The sequence below is a fragment of the Beta vulgaris genome, chromosome 6 (genome assembly GCF_026745355.1).
Source record: "Beta vulgaris subsp. vulgaris cultivar EL10 chromosome 6, EL10.2, whole genome shotgun sequence".
Classification (NCBI taxonomy): Eukaryota; Viridiplantae; Streptophyta; class Magnoliopsida; order Caryophyllales; family Amaranthaceae; genus Beta; species Beta vulgaris.
The window spans coordinates 61,218,571-61,237,620 of NC_079207.1; the positions used below are offsets into that span (position 1 = coordinate 61,218,571).

General features: G+C 34.8%; 1 protein-coding gene across 1 annotated transcript; it reads right to left on the reverse strand.

Annotated features, from left to right (window-relative positions):
- Window positions 1-8,296: 8,296 nt before the first annotated feature.
- On the reverse strand, window positions 8,297-18,166 carry LOC104897274 (hypothetical protein). The gene is made up of 10 exons (XM_010684120.3): window positions 17,683-18,166; window positions 11,889-12,368; window positions 11,567-11,724; window positions 11,229-11,312; window positions 11,081-11,133; window positions 10,606-10,687; window positions 10,247-10,354; window positions 9,924-10,047; window positions 9,721-9,806; window positions 8,297-8,728 (listed from the first exon to the last, which is right to left on the reverse strand). Exons 1-10 carry the CDS (start codon window positions 18,050-18,052, stop codon window positions 8,510-8,512), a joined length of 1,764 nt encoding a protein of 587 aa, XP_010682422.2. The 5' UTR covers window positions 18,053-18,166; the 3' UTR covers window positions 8,297-8,509.
- Window positions 18,167-19,050: the final 884 nt, after the last annotated feature.

The window sequence follows — 19,050 nt, forward strand, 5'->3', positions numbered from 1 at the left end:
CGACCAAATCGTTCTTTAAAGTCATATGGATATTCCTATCATGAAGAACTTCCCTCCGAGTGAAAAAGTTATGAAGTTTCTATCCTCACTATACCGTCCTCTATCTATGATGGTAAATGGCTCAACAACGGTTCTGGATGATTCACCTTGATTTGAAGGTCGTTCTTGGGCAAATTCACTTGGATCTTGATAATTTGCATAGGTATCTCGTTCATCTTCCACTATCATGTTATGCATGATAATACATGTCATAATGATTTTCCATAGTAGGTCGATACTCCATGCTAGTGCTGGTTGACGTATTATTGCAAATCGAGCTTGTAACACCCCAAAGGCACGCTCCACATCTTTTCTAGCACTCTCTTGTCGCTGGGTGAACATCGTTTGTTTAGGAGTTTGAGGAGCGGTTATGGCATCAACAAATGCTGCCCACTTTGGATATATCCCGTCTGTGAGATAGTATGCCATATGATAGGTGTTTCCATTAACTGTATAAGTGACGTTTGGTGCTCGACCATTAAGAATATCATCAAACACAGGAGAACGTTGTAGTACGTTGATATCGTTGCACGACCCAGGTATCCCAAAAAATGCATGCCAAATCCAAGATCTCTAGAAGCAACACTTCTAAAATGATAGTAGCTGTTCGAGATCTACCTTGGTACATTCCTTTCCATCCAACTGGACAATTTTCCACTCCAATGCATGCAATCAATGCTTCCTATCATCCCAAAATCCACGACTTCTCCTTCACTTAGAAGACGGTGAAGATCTTCATCCGTGGGCCTTCTTAGGTAATCGTTCGAGAATTGAGCTGTCACCCCGTTAACAAAGTGGGTAAGACATTCTCTTGCCGTACTTGCACCCAACTTCAGATATTCGTCAACTTGGTCAGCTGAAGTACCATATGCTAATTGTCGTATTGCTGCAGTGCATTTTTGTAGAGTTGATGCACCTAATCGCCCAGTAGAATCTTGGCTCGGTCTGAAGAAGGAGTCACTTGCAGCCAAAGCATTAGAATGCGAAGGAAAACCTCCTTTCGCATGCGAAACCTTCGCTGAAACTGGCCTTCGTCATACAACGGCTGGTTACAAAAGTAGTCCCTAATTAATCTCTCGTTAGCCCCCTCGCGATCTCTAGGAACAACTTTCCTTCGTTTCTTCTTACTTGACCTATTTGGCACGTTTTGTTGAATGGTTGAGGCAACAACATAAGTTATTGCCTGCTCTGTAAGTCGCAAACTCTCACTCTCTTCAACCCAATCCAACATCATGTTATCATATATTTCATCACTTGAACTAGAAGAATTATTGTCAAATCATTTTAATTTAGATATATTTGAAGGTGAATTTGTAAGTAAAGGATAATAGCTTTTTAGTAGATTGTTGTGTAGATAGTGCTGAATAGATTTCAGAATATATAGACAATTTGAATGTTAATACTTTACATGCCTTTTTTTTTCTAACCACACAATTTTTAAAAAAAATCTTGAATGAGGGAGAAGATAAGATTTTGGACAACTCCTGAAATGATTTAGGAACACTTTTCAGATAATTGACTGGAAAGTAAAAGTTAATATTGGACAACTCTTGAAATGATTAGAATACTTTTCAGATATGACTGAAATAAAAATTATATTACACCGTCTGTAAATTATTTGATATGACTAGACAATGCAAAAAGTTGTAGGGGACATACACCATCATTTAGCTATATGACATGATTTGACAAATCACTACCAAAATTTTTTCAAGTACTCCAATAGTAAATTATATGATTTAGCTGAACAACGAAAAATAGAATTTGAACTCCACCAAAAATTAACAACAACACATCCAATAACTTGAAAAGTTTACAATAACCCACAAACAATAAGATACTTAACATACTAAAATAGGAAATGTACTTAACACACTTACACTAATTTAAAAGGTTGACAACAACAACAAACATTAAGATATTTAACATATTACAACACATCTAGACACCTTAACACTAATAATACATATTCTTAAACTCCTCCTTAAGTTTCAAGTACAATTCCTTGTCATCTTCGTCGAGAACGGGTTTTGCCATCAACATACTTAACATACGCATCTTTGCCTCTTGCTGTTTTTGCCTTTTCTTCTCTTCACTTTGTTCCTTCATGAGTTCTAGCATCTGTTCTCCTATATTGTTCCTTCTATCATTAATGTCTTCTAGAGATGCTTGAAAAGAGTCAAGGTTTATAGTACTGGCAGTAGCAACTTCTTTTGCTTTCCTCTTTGCTTTTTTCTGGCCATCCGGCCTACCTTTCCAATTTCTTCAGTCTGTGTATCTGGTTCCGACCTCTTAGAGCTTCCCCACTCTCTGAGGAACATTGAATGCCACAGTGGGTTGCCTTTTGTTCTGGTCTTCATGATTTTCCATGCATGCATTAAATTAAATCTATTACCATGATACAATTTCGAATAACTCTCATGAGTGTTGTCCTCCACATCTTCCTCTGTTTGTCCACTTTTTTTTTGTCTCTTAGACACTTGCCATACACCGAGCCATCTTGAAACAGTGCGATTAATGTGATCCCAACGATTTTGCAATGATTTTATAGTGCTTTCTTTCAACTCAGTTGGATTAGTATGGCGTGCAGCCTCATAAAGTTCCAAAATAGTTTTCCATGAAACTCCATTGATTGATTAGTCCCTTTCCCCGTGTCTCCACCGCGTTGATGTAAGCAGAGACTAGAGCTTCATCTTCTTTTATATTGAAAGTCACCTTCGGAGTCTCTTTTTGGTACTTCCTCCGGAAATAATTGAACAACAACTTCATCAATGTCTTCTAGATGTTGCGCTCTACTTATTTCTTCATTTGGGGTCCTACTACTACTACCGTCCCCTCCTGGAGAATGCTCAATTGGTTCACCACCAAAATATTGAGACATGGGAAACATTGGAATATTTTGGGAAGTATCAAGTTCATTTTGGTTTGAAGAAGAGTAATGAGGATTTTGTGGTGTTATTTGAACATCATTTTGCCTTGATTCACTACTAAAAAACTGAAATGCCATCTGGAATTGAGGATTGTTAAAAATACTTGGATAAACTGAATATTATTTGGATTGTGATGGAAGTTTGGATCATTTTGGGCGTTTAATTATTTCTGTAATTTGGATTATTGTCATCCATAATTATCAAACTTTTAAAGAGGGATGAATTGATTATTATAGAGTAAGTAAAGAAAGAGAGAAATGTGGTAAAAAAAAGTGTGTCAAACTATGGTAAAATTGGACTCTATTTATAGAGAAAAATAAAACATGTCCAATAGTATATTTTATTATATAAAATTTTGAATCTAAATTATTTTTATAGTTGTTGCTAAAATTAGTGACCCTTTGAGAAAGACAATATCCAACCAAAACTTAAACAACTATCAAGTGGGCCCACAACAGAAAAAAAAAAAAATTCAGCATTTTTTGTGAAAACGCAGACAAGGGGAAGGAGCTGCGTTTTGCAGCTGACTCATCACCCTCTTCGGCACAAGGGCCGAGACTCCATTTCCTCTACAAAAAGAGGATTTCCTTCAATCCTCTTACTAAGAGGATCCTCTTGCTTTGGTCTACAATGGAGAGGAGCTCCTTTTTGAGGAGAGAGAGAGCTAAAAGGAGATGAAATCCTCTCCATTGTGGATGCTCTGAGTACCAATGCTACTAAGTACGCCTTTATTCAAAAGCTAATTAACATTGCTATAGGGCATAAAAGATAAAAACAAGTAGAGAGATAACTTACTCCATCCGCTTTTATTTATTTGTTACATTTTCTTTAAAGGTTACTTTTTTTTTATAAAAAAACTCAAATGGACCAGGTGCACATTAACTTAATGTGCACCGGATTGGTAAGATATTAACTTCATATAGTGAATTCTACAGAGATATAGTGAACTTATATACAATATAGTATATTTTATTAACGAAAAACATAATGTAAAATTATATGCGATACAATAGAGGAATTAATTAAAATATTTTAACATATAAGAAGATCTAAGTTGCGTAGTATAGATCATGGCACGTGTTCTAACATATGGAATGATTTAGTTTCTCCATGATCTAATGAGTGTCTAAATGATATAGTGAGTTTCTGCTTGATATATTGTGTGTTTGAATGATATAGTGAGTTTCTGCATGATATAATGTGTTTCTGAATGATATAGTGAGTTTCTGTATGATATAGTTTGTGTCTGAATGATATAGTGAGTTTCTGTATGATATAGTATGTGTGTGTTTGAATGATATAGTGTGTCTGAATAATATAGTGAGTTTCTGCATGATATAGTGTGGGTCTGAGTGATATAGTGGAAATCTACATAATATAGTGGGTTCTCGCATAATATAGTGGATTGTTCAGTAATGATATGTTGTTTTGCCTGGTGCACACTAATGTTAACTTGAACCGGGTCCACACAAGTCAGATTGTTTTTTTATTTGCTACATTGTTTCAACTTTTCTTATTAGGAGACTTGGCCCACCAAAAAGTAATAGTATTATATTTATTTCCTCTCTTCTTCCACCAAAAAGTTTTACTTTTATTTCCTTTTCCTATCTTATTTAATGCTAAAGAGGTCAAAAAGTACACCAAAAAAAATGAAAGGGATATCTCCTAAATTCTTGTTTAAACAAAAATGAGCAAATAAATAAAAACGGAGGGAGTAATTAACAATAATAGTATGTTAACTAAATTCTAACTTTTGATTGGGACATTCTGAAATGGTATTTCCTCCGTTTTATAATTGCAACATAGAGAAAGGATACACAATATTTCATATCTCTATTATATAAGGGAAGGGGGGAGCTATGGTGTCCTCTTTTGAACTGACTATTTTACCCCCCTTCCCTTTCTAAATTACAAAAGGAATCTTAAAATTAAAATCGGAACTCAAAAGATTGAAGGCTAAACCAAAATTTATACTGATCATTACTTTCCTAAACTTTGAATACCTTTTCAACGGTTCAAAACATAATTACAACTAAAACAAAGAAAATCTCCCTTATCATCACACCATTTTGATCAAAAGTTGAGTCAAAGGAGGATTTTGAGCAAATCTCAATCCAACAACATCGACAGAGGGCTTTTCCAAACATATGTCCCAGCAATTTTTGCCTCTTTCAATCGTTGTAATCTCTATTATATAAGGAAAGAGGAGTTACGGTGTCCTCTTTTGGACTGACTATTATGCCCCCCTTTCCTTTCTAAATTACAAAAGGAATCTCAAAAATAAAATCGGGACTCAAAAAAACTACCGAAAATTAATTTAACACTCACTTACAAATCACTTAAAAGAAGAAACTTTACAAATCACTCATACAATTAAGAAAATCATTAGTAAAATCATGCAAATCACTCAAATAATCAGAAAACTTTATTAACACTTAAAATTAATATACAAAGTAAAACTAATAACCTAGAACGTCAATACATACAAAAACATTTACTACAAAAATTTACTTACAAATCACTGTTCTCAAGAACCATTCACAATTACATACTCAGAAAGTTACCTATAAACACAAATTGAAAAAACATAAATTTTGACGGTATCGCACATTCTCCATCGACAATTTGCGAACTTCGAAAAAGGTACATAATTCTTTTAAACTTCAAAATTATTTCACATTAGTTGAAATAAACAATAGCAAATTAGTTGATTGTTATGTAGTTAAAAAAATGGAGATGACAACAATGAGTTCAAAAGGGCTTTTATACAATCAGACTTAAATTTAATTCATTTTTATATAAAACAAATTTAGTTTTTTCTAAAAAATGCCAATATTAAAATTTTTGCCCATAACTTTTGAAAAAAGTCCATGTTCTGAAATAAATTTTGAAAAACAAAACAATATCAAACTTTTTGCGAACAATTTTTGCAAAAATCCATTTTCAGAAAAAAGACTAAATCAATTTGCGAAAAGTAACGATTTATGTTTTTCTATAAAAAAAATCCAATATCAAATTGTGTATGAAAAAAAATCAAAATTTCATTTCAAATATAATTGAAGCTCAAAGTGTTAAAATTTTAAAAAATAAAGGACAAAAATTGAAACGATGAAAATTTTTAAATATCAATGTGTGCACACATAATTTAGAAGTTAGACAAGGAAAAAAAATTGAGGTGTATTTGTAGTGAAATCATAATTTAGAAGTTAGACAAGGAAAAAAATTATTTACTTTTTCATAGTGTTTCCTATATATAATGAAACTTTTACATATATTTGGACCTATCTCTTTCTATTATATAATAGTGATTAATTATCAAGGTAAAAAGGTTTATGTAAAATATCATTCAAGAATTAAAGTACAACATATCTCTATTATATAAGGGAAGGGGGGGGGATTGTTGTCCCCGAGTGAAATTTTACCCCTCTTCCTTTAAAATTACAAATCCACTTACAAACCAAAGGGAGATTCAAATAAAAATATTGGAAATAAAATTATAACAGTCACTCACAAGTCAACTTAAATCATAGAATTGCATAATTTACATTATACAAATCACTCAAATGATGAAACTTTACAAAAACCAAAAAATTACCTGACAAACTACAACCAATACACTACAACGTCAATACATACTCACAAAAATTTGACTTGAAATCCAAGTGTCCACTTTCTTCACAATATATGAAGTAGTGTACTTAATCTAAAAATCAACTAAAAAATTATAATATTAGAAATCATAGATAAATTCAATAAAATTTCTATTTTGCTCATAGAATTTTGACCTTGAAAAGTAAAAAAAAAAAAAAGGACGGGTGAGAGACTTAAGTGACAGAGACTAAACCAATTACATTTTGTAACTAAAAATAATTATATTTTGTATATCTCATGTTCAAATTTTGACTTTTACATAAGTCGAAAAAAACCGAATTTCTATCTTAAAAAGAATTCAAGCACGCATCGCGTGCAAAAAAAATGCTAGTATGCCCATGTGTAAGGAGAAAAAGAACACTTGATAATAAAAGGTGCATTGCGATTATTACAAACATTAAAGAAATATATGATAACTGTGATCCAACAATCCGTCTGTGTGGATCCGATTCACATCAAAAATAGTGTGGACCAAGTCTAGACTCGTGTCCCCACTACAAACTAGTCACTCCCGCCTTCCAAAATCTGGGCGATCTTCGCCCTAAAATTTTAACAAAAACAATTGTTCAGAACAAACATACACTATATCATTCTAAAATAAACTATATCATGTCAAAATATACTATTATGTCAAACACTATAATGATCGATTATGATAATTTTGTGTAATATACAAATAAACTACACTATAACATTTCAAAATACATTATATTATGTCAAAACACACTATATCATGCAACACTATCATTTCAAAAAATACAACAAAACACTATCATTTCAAAATACACTATATCATTTCAAAATACACTATATCATGTCAATATACACTATAACATGCAACACTATCATGCCGAAAAACTCAGCAAAACACTATGATTTTAAAATACACTATATTATTTCAAAATACACTATATTATTTTAAAAATAAACTATCAGGAGAGTGAAGTTATTAGAGGAGAGAGAAGTTATCAGAAAAGAGAAAAGAGCGGAAGACTGAACGGGGGAAAAACGGAAAGTTGTAATCATCAAAACTCACGTGAGATAGATAAGTTGTACACTAAGTTAGAGCATGTTCTCTTCGGCATAAAACAGCTCAACTGAACTGAACTGAACTGAACTGAATTGAACTGAACTGAATTGAACTGAACTGAACTGAAATGAATAGTGATATGTGAGAGTAAAAGTATTTTTCCAGAGCTGAAGTGAACTGAATTGAACTAAATTGATCTGAACTGAATTGAATTGAACTGAACTGGATTGAACTGAAAATAAGTTGGGAAAAACAGGCCCTCAATATGCATCGAATTCATATTAGTTTTTTTTACCGATACAAAGGAAGCATCACAAAATAAAGTTGAATCATTGCAACTCAAAAGGTTATACGAAAAGTTACCGTTTCTTTGCTACTATTGATTTGGCATTGACATATTCAATTAAGGTATAAGTATTTGTTCTATTAAATAACAAATATCGCATTTTTTTTCACTTCGTGCAAATAAGTCATACTCGTAAGGAATTTTTCTATTTTCAGTATGATCTCTATCATCATCTCTATTCCCTTTATCAATTCTCTTATCCCACCTAGATCTATGAATTTTTCTATCAATTTCATTACCTTATCCTTACCCATGAGGTTCCAACATTTTATCCTTAATTGACTTGGCCTTGTGGGCATCTTTAGAAAATAGGTTGTATGAAATTACATTAACAAAATTTCTGACACTTCAACACACCTATCACAAGCTCTTTCTTGTGAAAGATGGTAAACATGGAGCCTAAAATTACCATCTCAACGACACTAAAGTGGCAGACTATTACAGAAACAAAGAATCTAATTACACATTTGGATTTGATATACATAAAGCACCAGCACACAAGAGAGCTCTTCACTACACTCTATGTGAAATCTTGATATAATTTAAGAGCCTCTTCAGGGCCTCCCCACTGTCAATGGCCTCTCTAGCTCTATCCAGAGCTGCAGTAATATCTTCTGCACCATCACTGCCTAACAAGTGATCCGCAATTCCAGCATTTAAGACAATTCGATCATATGCAGGTCCCTTCTCGCCACTAAGTGCTGCTATACCAAGCTCTATGTTCTTCGCTACCTGCAGAATTGCCAAAGTTCTCAAACGCGTACCTTTGGAAGAGGTCCAAATTGTAAAGAGCTTTACATGATCTTAGATTAAAATTATAGTAAATATACTTTCTCAAGACTTGGACCTTAACTGGGCTGCCATCACAGGCTAAACCAAAATATGGTAAAGTGGGCTGTGTGAGCAAGAGGAAAGACCCCCCCCCCCCTCCACCCTCTTCCTACTTCTCTAACAGCTCTCCAATGGTTCAAAGTTCAAACTTGGGTGAAGAGTTGGAAAAAGGTAATGATAACACAGCACATAACCAAACATAAGATACGCAGAGGTTAGTTTTTTATCTCCTTATTTTAAATAGATCAACATCTGGACTCAATTTTCAGTTGGCCTTGAGTCAAACACATGTATTGATGTATCTCAAACTTTTCAAAAACAAGGCAAATGCCTTATGTCCTACTCCAAGACACCCATAAGTATTCATATCAAGCCACAACAACATAAACTCGCCGACAATCTCTTTCACTCTTTTGCCAACATTACATTTTATAAAAATATCAAAATACTGTAATGGACTCGGTACTGGTGTTGGACACAAGTACATGTCCAAGAGTGCCAAAAGTGTCAAAGTGACCATACCAATGTTGGAGTTTCAATAATCTCGATAGGTACTTTGGTGGAAAGACCCCATTCCAAACCTAGAAACTGCTTGTGAGATCACAATGGATAGAATACAACACAAAGATTCAACATAGATTCATGAAGGTGTTTCTCTACATCAGATTTGTATGTGTAATTCAAACAAAGGTGGACTATAAGACAGTAATGTCAGGAAGAATATCTGCTGTGCTGATTTGAAATTGCTTGTGATTAGGATATATTGAACATGCAATCTATGTGGCACAAACACAAGCTTTCAAGTTTCAATCCGGAAAGCAAATAAACAAAGTAAAAACTGATCTCAAAAATAAGAATAAAATGCAAATAGAAATAAAACTAAGCTCCCTTACCGATCTATCAGTCCTTGGAGTATCAGAGGGATCAAAACCATAGTCTTTTGCATTCACTTCTAAACGGAAAGTCTCCCGTGACACTCCTGAAGCATAAACAAGCCACCTCTAAGCTTAAAAAGTTTAATCACAAGGACAACTGGAATAGCCATTAACAAAGATGAATATTAGACACTAAATAGTTGGTGGGAAAAATAAAGGACCATCAGCTTCCAATGCAGCTCCATTGACTGATGAGCGAAATCCTGAACAATAGTTGACAGGAAGTCCTTTAGATGCATTTGTTAGCCGTAATCTGGTTGTCATAGAAAGCGCCCCTTCTTCACCCTAAACAAAAATAGCTGAATCATGCAGGTTGAAAATTTAACGTGGACTGCCATAAATAGATTATGTGCCGAAAAATTGGCATCTCCGATCAGAATATTAAGATGAGCATTCTCAGAAAGTGCTCAATAAAGGAAAATAAACAAACCAAAGTCAAGAATCAAGATATCAATAAAGAGAAAAACAAGGAGAGCTTTGTAACCTTGACAACTAAACCAGCATGGATGCCTCTTCTCCTCATAAGCATTAATAGTGGTTCTTCATATCCTTCATGATAAAATCCAGCTACAATTGCTTCCTTTCCCCGAGCCTGTTCAAGTCATTTAACTTCTTGTAATCTTAGTTCAGAATAATAAGTCCTTCAAATCATGCTACTAACTATGGCGATTGCAGTAGACGTAGACGTATATAACTGAAATGAGACTTTGTGAACTTCAGAACACAGCAGCTCCCAATTCAAAGGTCATATCAGACAAGGCTAGCTCTGAACTTATGATGATGCACACTAGAATCTCAATCACAATCTACAAGCAATGCAAGAAATATATGACTCAAACTCACCCTTACGAACTGCTGAACCTTTTCAGATGTTGCCAGCGGTGGACGTTTCTTTATGTGTTCTCTTAATCCAATCAATGAGTATCTGCAGATACTTACAAGTTTTTATCAGTAGCTTCCAAGCCACTTAAACCTTAAAATGAACTCTGTGTAACAAAGAAGTGACTTGCCACAGAACAAGTCAATGGTGAACAATCAACAGCTGCTTAACGGGCCAAACTCTAGACACTTCAGTATGTTTCTGGTCAGTAAAATGACAACTCTAGTACATGCATGTTCCCAAATAAGCCTAAGAATACATATTAATGATCCAAGCTCCATGATACAAGACAAGCAGTGAGGTCTAATGACTACACTCTACTATATCCGGTGTAGTGACTAATTGTTAAATGTGTAAACGGCAACAGGAAAAGGGCATTAACAGTTCTTTTCAAGTAGACAAATTATATGTAGAAGAATTACAAGTACTATCACTTACAGAGATGGCCGACCTTCTCGTAGGCTAACATATGCAAAGCCCACATTCGGATCCTGAAAGCAATAAGGAGAAGTTAATATCATGAAGTCAAGATCAAGTAACAAGTAGGAAAGCTTACATTGTGCAAAACCATAATAGAGAGGATAACCTCAAGAAGTAGTTTTGCTTGCAATGTTGTCAAGCGTGTATTTGCCCCCATGAATTGCAGCATCTGTTCTTCAGTCACACCACCCTATACAAAGCTCTTTAATTTTTTAAAAAAGAACAGCAGCGTAAAAGAACACATCCATAGTGTCACAATGCTAGTAAAACCATTATGCAGTACAGCCACTACTAGCAAAGATCATAGAAACACAGAGTAAAATCATAAGACAGATTGTCTGAATCAGATTTTAGGCACTTTCAGATGAAGATTTAAAATAAAAGAGAACCACAACTCTATGAATTCTCTAATTGACTTTGTAAATCTTATCACAAAAAACTTACCTTTGGTGGCATCCAATCTACACCATGAAGTAAGCACGATTCACCATAGCATGACCTCACAGCAGCTACGAATAACGTGCTCCTAAAGAAGCGTGTATTGCCATCATAAGGTTCACCATAATGGGTCAAGGAATCCACATCAGCAACTGGAGGAGGACCTGGTTAGCCAGTAAAAGAAAGAGTTAAGGAGTGCATTTCAAATGATTAACCTCATCAATCATTTACCTAAACACTCCCCCTTAAAGAGGTAAGCATAACAAGCTTCTAAAGGATATGCCAAGAAGGGTATTATCCCCATAAATTGTCAAATGAGGGGCATTACCAACTTCATCATCAAATGCAAGACAATACGCTTTAAGCTCCCGATCTGTTTCCCTGTTCATGCGTTGACCTATCAAAAATGCTGAAAGCAATGACTCGCTCACCCCTGTTGATGTATCTTCAGATCCCAAAGGTAGAACATCTCTTAGAACGCCTTGAACTTCCTCGTATCCTAGATGACCTCCTGCAAGAACTTCTCGTAGAGCACCAACCAGCCTCATTTCCCCAGCATCTTTTCCTGTATATTGTGGTCCAACACAACTTCCCAAACCCATTATAGAGCCTTCTGGATCAGCTATAAATAACACATCATGCGGAAGATTACGAACTAGCTCTGGCCAGAAAGCATTCATGGCGCGCCTTTCTCCTTCACTCCACTGAGTAGCTTCAGGAAAGGCATTCGCCCGGATAGTCATTCCTGCAAAGAAGGCACCAAGCTGAGCTCTGGAGACCTTATCATCATCTTTAAGCTCCCCCTTGGCTGATCATACACAGAAAAACACTGTGAAAAACTTCATTTTCCCCCGTACATAAGGGCCAGAGGAGAAAGGATCAGAGAAACTTAAATGACATTGTATGGTGGTTCTGTCATGGAATAGATAGCACTACAGTCTTTCAGATTTCTAGCAATAAACTTCATAACCCCCATATGCTGGCGTCATTATTACTAAGCATCCACAAGCAATAAAACCCATCTTCTTTCACCATAGGCGAACCTTTTGTTTGTATTCCAGTTTTGAGTATTTCTTACACTATACTAACTTTACTGTGATAAACTTTAATATATACTCGGGAAATGTATCTACTTCATCTATATAGGCCAATTATTTGAAAATTCACAAAACCCCAATTCGTTCCCTATTGTAATTGACTAAATCATTCTTGTAATTGAAACTGCACCTTCAAACAATACAAAGCTACTTATCTACAGACTTCTCACAATGCAAAGTTCTTCCATAACAAATGATTATTTTAAGGAAAGAAAACCAAACAAAAAACTATGGGCGAGTTCTCCTCACCTTATATTGCCGAACTTACCAAAATTGAAATTATTGGAACTTATTAAAGCTTATCTTATAACTTATTAGAACTTAATGAAACTTGTCTCAACTTATTGGAACTTTTTCAACTTATTGGAACTTACAAGATTGGAACTCAACTCAAGGTGAAGAGAACACACCCTATATGCATCACCATAGGGGTGTCCTAACTCCTAACCAGAGGGATGAAGAATTCATCACTGATGGGGAAAAAAAAACAATCCCAAAGACAATTTTTTACATTTCTTATATATGCGTATTTTGGCCAGAATTTCAAGGTTCAGATGTGGTCACCAAACTACTTTCATGGTCAATGCGGATGGGTTGCGGCAAATGCAGCCCAATATCACAGCCGCAGTGATGTGGCAGATTCTTCATAGTTTTTCCAGACTAGCTAGGAGGGTATTTCAGAAAGATGAATTCCTGAGATCGGATGACTTTTCCCATCTCTAAGTGGCATTACTAAAACTCATCCCAAGCACCACATCATCAAGAAAAGATGAACCTATGTCTAAGGATATAGAGGCAAGTCCATTGGTTATTATTACAACAATATAAGTACTTTATTACTCTCTTCATTTCATAACAACCAGGTATAACTTATCTTGTTCCACATAACATCCTACATAAAGTATCAACGCATTAATACTTGTTTATTTAAGCTTGAATTCTCAATGCCGTCTAGGGGTGAAAGTTATTCAGATTAAAACCAAAATTCACTCCAATCCAAACTGAATTAGTAAACTCAAACTATGTTCGGATTGGATTCAAATTGAGTTTTTTTTTTCCTTTTGAAATTTTGGATTTTTGGATTAGATTAGATTGAGGGTGGTTGAATTCAAAAATCCAATATAACCGAATAGCAGATATTCTCTGTATTGTATATTTGTATATTTGGGATTGGGCTTAAGTGTTTTTTATAAAATTTATGGCTTGTATGAATCATTAGCTAATATTGCTGAATTTTTATGGGATTATATGAATTAATTCTCTTATCATTATGCTCGACTGCTCGTTCCTAAATTATTATATCAAAAGAATAGAGTTTAAAATTTTGGAAATATTTGATCCAATATATTGTTTGAAAATTTGGATTGGATTGGTTTGGACTCAAATTTCTAATTAGTTTGGATTTGGATTGCAAAATTAAAATCCAAATTTTGTTCGGATTGTATTGGACTAGGCATAAGTCCAAACTATACACCAAACTTTCACCACTAATGTCGTCGCAATTATAAGATAATTAGAAACTCTAGTGACGCGTCAGTAGGGAACAATAAAGGGTTTTGCTCAATAGGGCCCTAGTTTTTCTTGGTATCGCCCATTCGTCCCGTATTTTATACTTTATACACCTACCATACCCCTTACAGGCTTCCCTTTCCTCCCTTTTCCCACTTTTCAACCACTACTAAAGACTGCCACCATTATACCTCCACCCAACTCCGGCACCTAAGTTCGTCGGCGCTGACCACCTCGCCAAAAATCTTGATAACTTTGCCTTTTTCCATACCCAAATTTGTGCATGGGAGAGAGGGGCAGTTGCCTAAGGGCCAGACAAGAAACGGAATAGGGTTAAATAGTGAGGGGAAAAAAGGAAAAAAAAATTAAGATCAATTGTCATGAATATAGTAACTTCCTACCTCCATAATATTCAATCAACCGCTCCAATTCAATCCCATAATTAAGGTTAAATCTTTCACCTTCTTCTCTTATTTAATAAAAAGAATCTCTATCTAATTTCAATAAGTCAATCCCATAATTAAGGTTAAATCTTTCACCTTCTTCTCTTATTTCAATAATTCAATCCCATAATCACAGTATTCTTCACATTCAATACTCAACTGGATTGAACACTCCAAACTTAACTGTCAATAATCCTCCTTCATTGTTGTTCACATCCCACAAACCAGAATTCTTGCTGCTTCATATTTAATTCAATTGTGATTCTATGCAATTGCAGTAACTCCACAAACCAGAACTCGTGGTGCTGCTCCATATTTAATCCCAAAATTTCATGCAATTGAAGTAACTTCCTCTTCTTTTTCCTCATTTCACCTTCAACCTCACACTTTTCTTCCCGCCTAATTCCTTTGCAATCTCTATTTTCCAACATCTTTGATGCTCATTTCTCCTTCATTTCCTCCAATCATTAGAAAAAAAATTGAAAAAACTTTTTTTTAAATATGGTGAGGCGTCAACAATGGACGCCCCATCATAGGCTCAAGCGTCCATGGGAAGCAATGGTGCGGCGTCTAATAGGCGCCTGAGCTATGGTGTGCTCTACCATAGAAGCCTCACCATATTTTCTTTTTTAAAAAGCATCATTCTTTTGGGTTGTCGGCGATAATGAAACTCGGCGGAGAATTTAATTTGTCGCGGGAGGGGTCTCACTCGCTGGAGAATTTAATGTGTCGCCGAAGGGTCACGCTCGCCGAAAAATGTCAAGCTACGTCCAATGGAGGAAATGAGGAAAGAGAACATAAGAGGTGAAAAGGAGGAATGAAGGGGGATTAAAAAAAGGAATGGGAAGTGGTAATATTATAAATACATAGAGGTGGAACCTCTATGTATTTTGGGTGTATTTAGGGCGATACTAAGAAAAACTAGGGCGGCGTTTAGTCATACAGAAACTAAATGGTGATAATGCTAATAAATTTATTATTGAATTTGTGTAGGAAAGTGGCATAGCAATATTCATGATAATGCTTCCATCCTCAAATACCTATTTATCTTCATCAATTTCCATCCCCATCCATTATCGATCTAGAGATATGTGGTTGAGAGGTAAGCATAATTGATGAAGAAAAGCACACTTTAGTGATGTAGTTTCAATACTATATGCATTGTCGTTAAACCATCTTTCCAAAAACAATACTACCTCTGTTTTTCTAATGTACATAGTTTGCTGGCGAGTCCAGAAATTATATGCATCAGGGTCACTAATCATAAGTACCCAAAACAATAATGTTAATGTAGAACGGGGTCCCTTTTAGACTATTGAGTGGGGTCCATTTTACTACTAAATTAACACTTTTATTTACATTTATACAATAAAGTTTAGGTTTTTTTCTCATATTATTTTTCCCAAGTAGGGTCAAGTGACCTCACTTCCACGTGCATTCATCCACCAATGATAGTTTGACTTTACGCTTGCGAACGCACAATTTTAACTATAAGGAAAAATTGTTAGAAATTACCTTTTAAAGACACTTTTTTTAAAAGAAACTACCTTATATCACATTTATTTTACAAAACTACCTTACAAGTGGAAAAACTTAAAAAAGCAATACCAAATTTAGAATTTCCTAACTATGATTAACTATTCCCTCCAAATCTCTCCAATGTGAGATTACGAAAGTAACCCCCCTTAAATTACCCCAACCACACTTTCTCTTCTCTCTGACCTCATGTAGCGAATTCATTCTTCGCTTGCATTCACTCGTCTCCCTTCTGTCACGGTAACTCAGTGACAAACGATGGTCAAAGTGAAAAATAAAATTGGTGCCAAAGTACAAAGAGGATAAATTATAAGGGAAACAAAGGCCAAAGGGAGCACTTGTACCATCATCTATTAATAAGTGGGTTAGCTTTTACTTTATAATCGAACAAGATCACTAAAATTCCTTTCCATGATCAATGACCCGGTTCACGTATCATTTCACTATATCATTCAGAAACCCATTATATCATGTAGGATCTAGCGAATTCATTCTTCGCTTGCATTCACTCGTCTCCCCTCTGTCACGGTAACTCAGTGACAAACGATGGTCAAAGTGAAAAATAAAACTGGTGCCAAAATACAAAGAGGATAAATTATAAGGGAAACAAAGGGAGCACTTGTACCATCATCTATTAATAAGTGGGTTAGCTTTTACTTTATAATCGAACAAGATCACTAAAATTCCTTTCCATGATCAATGACCCGGTTCACGTATCATTTCACTATATCATTCAGAAACCCATTATATCATGTTGGATCCCACTACATATCATGCAGAAACCCACTATATCATACAAAAACTCACTACATCATTCAAAAATATACTATATCTTGCAAAAACTATATCATTTTTAAACCATCCACTATATCATCTAGAAACCCACTATATCATGAAAAACCTTAGTTTATCATTCACAAACATACTATATCATGCAGAATTTACATCATTTCTGAATAACACACTATGTCATTTAGAAACTCACTATATCCTGCATACAATCACTATATCATTTAGACACTATGTCATTTAGCATTGTATCATTTAGAAATTACATACTTCTATATGTTAAAGCACGTGCCACGATATATATTAGACAACTTACATCTTCATGCATGTTAAAATATTATATTAAATTAAATCCTTCATTATATTGCATATAATATCACTATATATTTTCAGTTGATAAAATCCACTATATCGTTTATAAGTACACTATATCTCTATAAAACTTACTATATGAAGTTAATATCAATTACCAACCCGGTGCATACTAAGTTAGTATGCACCGGGTCCATTTAAGTTTTTTTCTTCCATGATCATGTTCCTACACAATACCATTATAACCCAAACAAGTGTATTCATTTCACTAAAAAAAAATCTCCTTTAACTCTACAACAACCACCACAACAATGTCCGAGCCTCAATCCCATTAAAACAAAGTCGACTGCACAACTCACTTGAAAAACCGGAAAAATAAACACCACATTGGATAGACAAAATATATATACTGTATAAAAAAAGCAAAGAATTGGACCTGATTTCAATATAATATCCAAGACCTTAAAAGCTTGTTCTTGAGTAAGAGGCTTCGTCTGAGTAGGACCAGTACAAACTCTGCCTTGAGCTTCTAGCACTGTTTGATTTGGCCTCGGAAGTTCCGAACTACGATACGTCGTTGACAACGCAGGATTTCGACCGTTATCTTCATCAGGAAACCCTAATTTTTCCATTTTCATTGAATCAATCGTTGTGGCATTGATTGTCAACCTGCATCTCATCCGACAGTAGTTTTTCACTGAAATTAATTGAAGAAATTGAGATTTTGTCGTTCTAACGGTAGGAAATTTCGCCGGCACCGGCGAGTTTAACGGATATATGCGATCGGGATTTAAGAGTAGTTTCATTTTTTGAGATTTTGGTGTGCGCTAATGCGCCCCTGGTTTATTTTGGTTTCTAGGAAGGTCCGAAATGGAGAGATTGATATTGATAGAATAAATAGAATACAAGTTTTTCAGTTAGGACTTAGGTGAAAGTAGTACGTCGTGCGTGCGGTGTTATACTGTTAGAAATTAAATTTCCTTGTTGAAATGCACATTGTAAGGCACAATTGTAGTGGGTGAGAAGAAAATAAAATTTGCTAAAATTCACAACCTTGTGCAGTGATTTATTGGTTCTACTTTGAGTAATATAGTAAGTTCTCGATACTCGGGTTTTTGTGTGATTTATAGTTGGTGTTGTGATGGATAATTAAATTTTTTTATGTTTAGTCTGGTCAAAGGAGAAATTTGAATTTAAAGGTTAGTTTTTTTTATTATTGAATAATGATAATATTAGTGGTATCAAAGCAAATCATTCATATATTTATGTGGCTGGTTTTAGAAAATTGTTTTCGGATGAAAATCAATAGATATGACTACAAGAAACAAGATCCACCAATACAATGTGTTTTAAAAATTATTTGATGGCAGAACCAATAATTTTGTCGGCACAATGGCCGACACACGACTCAATATTCATATACTCAATGTATGAGAATCATTTTATTAACTTTAAACCGTTTGAATTCATTAAAAAAAATCAATACAAGGAATCAAATCAATCGACAGTCAATTATCAACTAAGAAATCCTATCAAAACTCAATAGTCGTTTCTTTTAGGTAAGTTAGTCTTATATGCTCGCCATGCGTGCGAAAGCGTATAAAAAGTTAAATTATGTGTTCAACCCCCCCCCCCCACCCACACACACACATACATACATATTAGAGGAGACCTCTGATCGTTCACCCCTAATATGACACGTTCCTCCCAGTTATATGATCAGCGGGATCGGTCGGTTAGAGAGCGGTGATATTATAGGCAAAGTCAGTCTTCGTCGGGTCACCATTACTTGACTTAGAGAGGC

What these genes read in the sequence shown, in the direction of transcription:
- LOC104897274 (XM_010684120.3), bottom strand. Translation starts at nt 18,052, where the DNA reads ATGAAACTACTCTTAAATCCCGATCGCATATATCCGTTAAACTCGCCG. An exon ending in GGATATTATATTGAAATCAG is followed by an intron (nt 12,369 to 17,682) that starts GTCCAATTCTTT and finishes GTGTATGATCAG; the next exon opens with CCAAGGGGGAGCTTAAAGAT. An exon ending in ATGCTGGTTTAGTTGTCAAG is followed by an intron (nt 10,048 to 10,246) that starts GTTACAAAGCTC and finishes ATTTTTGTTTAG; the next exon opens with GGTGAAGAAGGGGCGCTTTC.